The sequence below is a fragment of the Daldinia vernicosa genome (genome assembly GCF_022497035.1).
Source record: "Daldinia vernicosa strain CBS 139.73 unplaced genomic scaffold F5Y00scaffold_32, whole genome shotgun sequence".
Classification (NCBI taxonomy): domain Eukaryota; kingdom Fungi; phylum Ascomycota; class Sordariomycetes; order Xylariales; family Hypoxylaceae; genus Daldinia; species Daldinia vernicosa.
In genome coordinates, this window is record NW_025953948.1 from 1 (window position 1) to 9,385 (window position 9,385).

Here is a 9,385-nt window from a genome sequence, read left to right on the forward strand (position 1 = left end):
AATAAATATTATTATATTTTTAATTAATTTTTATTATATTTTTAAAATTATTAATAATTTATATAATTACCGAGCCGCGCGGGGGGTTACGGGTGTAAAGCATGTGCGAAGCACGTGCTAAGCGCTTATGACCTTTTGCGCGGTAAGGTTAAACGGCCATTGCGGCCTTACGAGATTTAACTAATTAAGTTAATTGCTTGGTTTAGCTTATAAGATAAGACTTTATTAATAAACTTAAAGATTATACCGCTTTTCGAAAAGGCCTTTAATATAAGATTTATTAATAAATTAAATATATTTATATATAATTAAGGTTAAAAATAAGAAATTATATTTTATAATAAATTTATTTTATAATAAATATATATTAATGTTTTTTAAAATTCGTTATAGCGAGACTCGATTGTATTAGCTGTTAAGGTGAGCTAATCATACTAACGTTTCATAATTGGTGCTTGACCCGACCACGTTTCTTACGCTAACCCCTCCAGCCCCGCCATTAGCCCTTTCCTCTCCATCCCCGCTCTTAGCTCGGGGTGCTTGTTTGGAGAGAGAGGCTCGGCCAAACTCAGCCTCATCTGATTCCATCAGCCACACCTTTTCGTAGATAGCAGACGGGTACATACATTAAGAAAACTGGGTCGAAAAGCCGGGGTTCTCGTTTCTACTAATGTAGTGTAAATTTCTACTAATGTAGTGTAAATTCCAATACGTTGCATAAGGTATGAACTGTTAGATTCGTCACACCTCCTCAACCTCGTATCGTATCTTGGCTAAGACACTGCTTGCTATTTCAAATCTACATAGCAAATCCGCTTGCTTAGGTATTCTAAAGTTATCAATCGTCAATCGTCGAGAGACGTAGGTAATCTTGTCGCATGAAAGACACGTGCTCACGATAGATTTGGCATCTCGACTATTCGAAGGATTCAACCAGTTACATGCATTATCGTTTCATCGTCCCTTCATATCCCTATATTGCTCACGTCACTCAGTCAGCTTTCCGTCCAGGAGACAGCTCCTTTCCATTGGGTACCTTGCATAACGTTGCACTCAGCGTAGCTAAGGAATGCATGTTGGTAACTCAAGTTTCCAGAAACAAGTTTGGCATGCTACTATGTAAGAGAAAGGGTAGGTAGCTGTCCGAAAAAGCAGCTGTTTTGGTAGCTAATTCATATGTGTGCTGCTTACAATGCATGTATACATTAATATCCTTACATGTCTAGAAATCCGGATATCCCTAACATCAACTCATCTAGACCGCTCGATATCAGGTTGGGGGCCAGGGTTTTAATGGCTCTTTCATATATAGAATCGGCGACTCCCGGACTTCCCACGTGCGTTCGGCATCAATCCGATAAGTCTAGTGAGTTTACATGGTTTACATACAATTTACTCGCAGAACCAGCGCCGATGATCACAGATCAATCATCGGTGTTAAGGGGTATATTATAACAATCACCGCCATCAGCGATCCAGTTACTGGCTTTGGATACTCAAACCGAAGTAGATAGATATAGCTTTCCACGTTTACTGTCCATTATACTGTTGTCTTCCCAGAACTCTCTGCCATTAGCATTGCTAGCATTACCATCACCCATGAAACCGGATAGAAGAACGGGATTCCAGTTCTGATTATGCCGATCTTGGTAGAATACAGAATACCAAATCTGGAATCTAACGGCCGTCGCCGTCGGAATCGGCGGGAGGAGATAACCGGATACCAAAGCGGGAGATCTTCCCGGCCTGGGCATGCAGGGGCGGAGATGTCACCAAATATTGCTACACACTTCAGATCGACATATCTCCAAAGCGCTCTCGGTGGTGCCGGGAAGGCCGAACTGACAATACTACCCTCCCCACACTTCACATGCCGTCCACGGGCACTCGGCCTTGGGTAGTAGTTTCCCTTCCATAATAGGAAAGCAATGGCCCCCTATTGTCCGCTAGTTGTGGTTAAGGAAAAGAGAAAGACTTAGTGTAGTTACTAGTTCTTATAGAACACATTAGTTAATTATTTCTTCTGGGTAAATTGATGTCGGTAGACAAGGTCTAGTCCATTTTATACGTACGTACGGATTAGGGGGCGATGCAGCAATAAGGTAAACCTTCTAGTATAAATAATGCATAATTCTAAGATCGAGATAGATGCGGCTCAACGGAAGAGCCGCATCTATATACTCGTGCGGGACGGATTATCGTCTAATCCAACAATTGGATATCAAAAGATAATTTCTAGGTAGACCAAGATCCTAAAGAAACACTTTTATCGTTATTAATTAACCCATATTAAGTATTAAAGAGCCTTAACTCATTTACCATTAGGACTCCGCTGCTATCGAGACGTCCTTCTCTCGTATACTAGTTTAAACAAAGGTTAATCAACATAGAAGAAGAAATTTGACTCGAGGACATTGTGCCTATAGTAGACCATAGGAAAACTACCCTGGTAACCTACCTACCTTTCAGGTATATATAAAAGAGCGCAAATCCATATAGGAATACTTGGAATAATTGTGAACAGTATTTGCTAGGTCAGACAAAACAATACTAGCCAAGAAATAACATGGATAACTAAGGGAATAGGAGACTTTAAAGATCCATAACCCCCTATCGTATTCACTCTCCTTAGATTACCTATAGAACCCCCTATTCTATAGCCACTTGAAATAATCTAATTGTGTTATAGCGAAACACAAATTCCTATTCTATTGTAACTAAACAACATAATAAAGATCAAAAGAACCGGGTCGTATTGAGATCATTCAGACTCTTTCGTTCCGACAACTCAATTGCATTGTATCTTTACAATCTTCGAGAGCATCAACAGAGCCTTTGTCGTTACTGTCGGCCTGCCTTGCATAGAGAGTATTTATATCAGACGCATTCCTGTGACAGTTAGATTTTCCGTCGCTTCTTAACAGCAGAAGTAAAGTAAAATTACATTTACAAAGACTGATTTACAATCGAGTTAGTTAAACGAAAACATACATACAAACCTCGCATAGACTACAGGTGAGTACGTGACGAGGTAAGTCAGTAGTTCTAAAGTACATACGGCAAACTACATTGCTACAATGGATAACCAAATCTATGACTGGGATGCCGAGCTCCTCAGAGCGGACTGGCGGAATGTGGACTGGCGGCGAGATATGCACAACTTCCAACGTGTACCCTGGGCAGAGATACGGACTGAAACCCTTAGACAGGTGGCCGAGCTGCACGCGCAGTATGACCAGACTCACCCACCGTCGAGCTCCTGGCCCGTACGTAGTCCCGCGGCCGAGGAATTGCTCCGTAGACAGGCCCTGGACGAGAGCAACTCCGGAACGGATGCCCAATCTGTATATGATTGGATGTCTGAACAGAGGGAATACAGCACGGCCATGGAAATAGATTACCCCGATGTTCCCGAGCCCCCCGTAATACCCGGACCGTCGGCTTCCAACACCTCGACAGGGGGCAAGTCGAGCGACCAGGGCGGGCCCTCCACGCCATCTAATCAACCAGAAAAGGAAAATAATCTCCCGGGCTGGATTTACAAGGACGACCGGTACGGCCACTGGACGGTAGGTTTCCAGCTGGAGCTGCCCATCGCCGTTTATAGGAGAGGCGGGCTACTGGCCGACCCACCTCACCCCCACGACCGCCGGTGGGAAGCCGAGGAGATCGTGACCGACTACATGCCTTCGGAGAGGATCAAGAAGATCACGGTGGACCGTTTTATCGCGGTGCTCAACGCCCAAACCGACATGGTCTTCATTGATCGGGACGAGGACGAGGACTTAGCCATTCACGACCTAAGGATGGAGAATCTGCATCGGCTTGAACACGGACTCCCCCCCTTGGAGCACGGCATCACGGGCAACAGTCCGTCACAAGCCTCGAATATAAGGCCTATAAGCGAGTTAGCCAAGAACGCGGCGCGGCAGGGCCTAGGTATGCTTATACACAGCTATTTCAACAACTCGGAACCCGCCAGAAACCTAATGCTGGCGAGTGGGGAAGAGATCCGAGATGCCATGAATCGGGCTATCATGCCCGGTATTCCTGGCCCCACGGATAGGCGCGATGCCGAGGAACACCTTGTGGAATTACTTCATCTAGAACAATACCGGCTAAGGCGAGACAAGCGCCATATCCCCTTAGCCGGCATGAGGCCGCGGTATCGAGCCTTCTCTGTCTACGCAATAGACGAGGTGAACCTGGATTGTGTGGAACGCAGGCATTACAGAAACTTCCCACCAAATTGGGTAGCCCCCAAGGAACTATACGGGTGGGTGACTATTAAGATCTCGTCACCGGTAATGGCCTTCAAATGGCCGCCTACGGAGCTCGAAAAAACGGTCACCGACATTTGTAGAGTCGTACGTGATAACTTCCGCGTGCACCGAGAAATGCCCTGGATCCCCGCCACGACCCAGATTTCCGTCTCGCACAGCAGCGGTCTCACACTCAAGGATATCCAGAAGCTATCGTCGTTCCTTGCCATCGAGGCCGTATTCAACGACCTACGGCGTTTCAACCGGTGGTATCGAACCGGGGCGTCGCACGACAAGGTCTGCGGACCTATCCGTATCGTCTCCCAGCTAGCTAAGCTGGCGCATACAAGCCCCAGCGCGGATAACTTCGACGACAACAAGATCGTGCCACTACACGGTCCTCTGCGCACAGAGCAGCTAAAGGAAGTATCGAGGACGTATCTACCCATCGACATGATGCTGCAGACAGAAAGTCTAGCAGGTCGCATTTTCCATGCCATGATATGGCAGTATACGGACATAGACGCCATCGTGGCTGCCGTGGGCACGGGGTACCGGTCGCGTAAGACGGAGGTGATGATTAAATGTCGGGGCGCAAAGGCTGTTGGGGAAAGCGCGAAGTCGACCCCTGAATACGAAATGGAGCAGGAAGATCTAGATCACGACCAAAAGTTCTTCCAAGTAGATAAGCAAAGGGGAGTTTTCGAATTCCGACAAATGGGGGGATCGCTTGACCCATCGCACATCATGGCTTGGTTGATCGTGTGCCATCGGATAACCGAATTCATGAGAACCAGCACACCGGCGCAGTATCGGTTTGCCTTAGAACAGATCATAAGGGACAGGGTACCAGTCATGGAAGCTATAAATATTCCTGTTGAGGCTCGCCAGTTTCTCGAGAGCCATATCGGCCAGAGTGGGTATCTGGAGTCAGAGTTTGACCCCAACGATAATAACATCGACTGGAGAGACCCTTTTTACCCTCCATACCCAAAGTAGGCTCCGTAGAGGTAGTAGAGACGTACCAGGTAGCGTAAAACCCCTTCTCCGGTAAAGAGTATGGCGCGGTACTGTATAATAGAGTGAGCATAGCGTTAAATAATCTCCCTTGTTAATATATGATTGATAATTTATGTTCTGGAATCAGTAATTGTTAGAAGTGACACGTGAGAGTAAAATATGGCTTCCTTTTTACGTACCTAACTTTTGCCTCCGGAGCATAGGTAGGTATATATATATATATACTATCCTGTCGAGTCAGTTAGTATAGATGAAGGATGCTTTGATAGTATCTCCTCTCGGGCTCTGGTTCGTACTCGACGCCTACCTATACTGAAGACGGTAGTAATTACCTTTCTCGCCGAGGGCTGATGGGAATATACATCAATTGGGTGCTACACGTCATCTACCTATCGTATCGCGTCTCTACCGCTTTTTGCCACGATTTGCACTACCACCCTTGCTTCCACTTTTTCCCTTTGCGTCCCCTCCACTTCCGCCAGCACCACCACTGAGCATAACCCTTAGTTTCCCAACTGGCACAATATTGACTACCTCTTCAGGTTTGAGGGCCTTGAGAAGGTCCACTTCGCGGGGCCACATCTTCTCCTTATCCTCGCTCTTCTCGTCCACAACACCTTTCTTCGTAGAAGCTGCCTTCCACGCATCCAGGATTTCTTTCACGGCCTTCCCTTTTTTCTGTGTACCAGGTTGCATTTTGACCTTATACTTACAGCGGCCAAGCGCGCTATATGGCGCGCACACAGCGATCGCATCAAGGATCTCATCGCCAGGGAGTGGGGTTCCAACAAGCGCATCGAGAGGGGTTAGATTAGCCGCCTCGTTGGCGTCGAGAGTCTCGATACCCTCTTCGAGCATCATCTTGCGGACTTCCTCATGTTCAGCTGTTTCACGTTGCTGACGCTGGTGCTGTGCTCGGCGGCGTTCAAGCGCAGCCGCTCGTTGAGCTTCGCGTTCGGCTTTTGCTTTCGCCTCGGCCTCGGCCTTCTGCCTTCCCGCTGCTGCGCCTATCAAAGCTTCAATCGCGGCGCGGTCTTCTTCATCTTGGTCCTTGTATTTAGCGGCCTTCTTAGCTTTACCCTTTTGACCTCGCTTAGGCTGTTGGCCTTTCTTTTGAGGTTGCGGTGTGGACTTGCCAGACGTTACAGGAGGCAAACTATTTACCGTCGTCACAGGTGCGGAATCAGCTTCCGTTACCACCTCGTCTAGATCTTCTTCCTGTTCATCACCAATTTCGTGTTCTTGAGGCTCCACTGTATGAGTAGTATCAGGTACCTCAGAGATCGTTAAACTACTCATTCCTTGAAGAGGCGGACTTTCTTCAACCCGTTCCTGAGACTCTTGTTCATCGTCGTTCCTGTCTGAAGGTTGGAGTGGGTTTTCTCTCCTTTCGGCATCCTCTTGGATATCTATAGCGCTGTCTTCTGAATCACTCTCATCATGTTCTGCGGTCGGCTCTTTCGCGAAGTCGGATACGACATTGCTACTAGTAGCGTCTGGACTTGGCTTGTTTGGTAGGGTTTCCGGGAGATCATAAAGACGGTGCTTAACATGTTTAGCCTTACTTTCCTCGCTTATCCTAAACATCAGCCCAAGACCCAATATCAGTTGGGCAGGAGGTAAGAAATTCTTTTTCCCTCGTACCATAAAGCTACCAGTACCAAGGAATTCCCCAGTTGGCGCCGATTTTGATACTTGGTCCGCATTCACCCACCACGCACCCATACCGGCCTTTGAGTCCCAGGCAGATGAGGCACAGACTGCCAAAGACCCGGCTTGTGACAGAGTTGAAGGCGGTATAGGAGCATCAGGTGTGCTTGGACTATTTTTGATGATCACGCTTGGTGCGCCGTGGAGGTCTGCGTGCACGTAGACGTCACCCTTCTTCAAATACCGTCTATAGAGCATCTCATTTTGCTGGGCATCTTTGCCGCCGAGAACGAGATAACCATCGGACGAGATAAACCATATGAACTTCTCGAACCAGAGTTGCTTCCGAATAGGTTGCAAGACTGGCTTTTCCTGCTTTAGTCCTTTCTTTAACTCCGCAGCAATTTTCTGCTCCGCATTTTTCAATGCAGTCTCTGATTGCAGTACCGTTTTCTGCTCTTTCACAGCAGCATTCTTTCTCTCTCCATAATATTCTCTTGCATTGGCGAAAGGAGAGATGCCAAGATTAATATCAATTGTCAGCCGGGTTTCCTGAACCTTTCGCGCGGATGCCTCCGTGCCAGCATAACCGCTATCATCCGAACTGACAGAGTCAGTGTCGGATGCCTCATAATCCTCCTCCTCTTCTTCTTCCGCTTCGCCGAGGAGTACGGTGATAGTATTTTCGTGTAGCTTGAGAGGAAGTACGATGATGGAAGCTACGGGATTGCCCCGTTTACGTTCTCTGTCGATAAGCTTACCAATATCTTCCCAGTCCATTCCTTGTTGTATGAGACCGTTCACCGCATCCATAGCTTCTTGAACCCTCTCGACATTAGCTTCGATCGCACTAGCTTTCCGAACATTAAGTTGCTGAACTGCTTGAAGGCCCTCGATCCGCTTGGCATGATCGGCTTTGGTCGCATCCAATTTGCGCTTAGCGGCGGCTTCCTTCTCGCTCAACTTCGACTCTAGCTGTCGTCCCTCTACTGAAGAAAAGAACTCATCTACCATCATATTGAAGTTTTCGAAAGTAAGCACAGTATAAGCGGGATCCTCTTCAAATTGGCGAGGTAGGAACGGGTGAAAATCCTCGTATAATAGGCCACCCTTTTGCTGCTGACCTTCATCTGCGCCTTCCGGTGGTTTATTGTCAAGGCCCGGTCTTGTTTTAGCCAATATATAGCCTTTACAAGTGTCGGAACTAGTCACTCCATGGACGATCTTGAGGGCTTCCTTAAGCGACAGTAGTAGGTCATCGAGGAGTCCTTCATTTTCCAATACCGTAGATGGCTGTACACTCGAATCAAACCCTGTGACTTTCATAGCGTGGTCGACTAATATCGGAGGCAGTTCTGTAATGGTGGTAGCAAGCCCTCTTCTCAGCTCATCGCCCGGTTTCCTCTTTATCTTCTTGCCCGCTGCAGCCGAGACGGCAGCTTTTTGTATAGTGGTCTGGAGCGCATCTCGTACACGCTCCTTCGTCAGGGCCGGAACTCCACCATAGTTTAGTCTGTTTTCTAAGGAATATGTAAGACCTGGGCGCTGCGGCTCCTGACCTTCCCCCTCGGGAACATGTCGTAACAGCGTCAGAATCTTGAGCTCTTTGTCTGTTAAGATGACGTTGCCTCCGGCAAAGAATTCCAGGTATAGCTTGTATTGGCCGTCACTGAACTGGAATTCGATGATGCGATCAGTACCGATTTGCGAAACGGCGGTGACTCGTCGGGTTTTCAAGGCCTTGCGCAACTTCTGGACGAAGAGGGAGGGAGCGGCGGCAGTTGTCCGCGCAAATTGGGTAAGATGGCATCGGAAGCCAGAATCTATGAGGAGCTGTTTCTTGTCTTCGGGTTTCGCGAGTTTGAAGAGGAGAATCTTGGAAGATAGATCATAAATATTAGAGACCCGAAGCGATACGAGGTTTTTAGATAATTCGTGAGCGATGACCTAAAACGAGAGAATGGGATATCGGTTAGCGATGCTCAACGGAGGTTAAGGATGGCAAATGTCGTGAAGGGTTACCTTGACATCTAATGAGGAGAATCTTTGCTTCATTTTCCTTGTCCGTCTTATGGATCGTATATACCCACCTACAACCTACAATCTGCAACAGAGTTACCAATGCGATTCACCTAGATATGCCTGGTCGCATAGATAATACACTGTAGGAGGGCTGGAGGGCTTAAAAGACACGCGGGGCAAACAGATGAACAGTCAAACACACGCCGTAAGAACGGAACAGTTTTGGAGCAGTGGAATAAACGGTTTCTAGAGTTATTTTCTTACTGTCACTTTTAGCCGTAATTAAGCGTAGCATGTATGTCATAGATGTAGTTATACCGTACTATACGTATAAAGTGTTACTCGTAATCCGTATTAGGCGCAGAAATGGAGGGGCTTTATTAAAATAAACCCCGTCAACTAGTAACAATTTACGTCATCGCTCCTAATAA

The 9,385-nt window shown here is 47.1% G+C and overlaps 2 protein-coding genes across 2 annotated transcripts; one reads left to right on the forward strand and one right to left on the reverse strand.

Annotated features, from left to right (window-relative positions):
- Positions 1-3,077: 3,077 nt before the first annotated feature.
- On the forward strand, positions 3,078-5,261 carry F5Y00DRAFT_253818 (uncharacterized protein; the record flags this gene model as incomplete). Its single annotated transcript, XM_048010098.1, has 1 exon — positions 3,078-5,261. The coding sequence occupies one exon, from the start codon at positions 3,078-3,080 to the stop codon at positions 5,259-5,261; it is 2,184 nt and encodes a 727-aa protein (XP_047863532.1).
- Positions 5,262-5,513: 252 nt separating this feature from the next.
- Positions 5,514-9,129, reverse strand: F5Y00DRAFT_240611 (uncharacterized protein). The gene is made up of 2 exons (XM_048008266.1): positions 8,955-9,129; positions 5,514-8,879 (listed from the first exon to the last, which is right to left on the reverse strand). Exons 1-2 carry the CDS (start codon positions 8,985-8,987, stop codon positions 5,688-5,690), a joined length of 3,225 nt encoding a protein of 1,074 aa, XP_047863533.1. The 5' UTR covers positions 8,988-9,129; the 3' UTR covers positions 5,514-5,687.
- Positions 9,130-9,385: the final 256 nt, after the last annotated feature.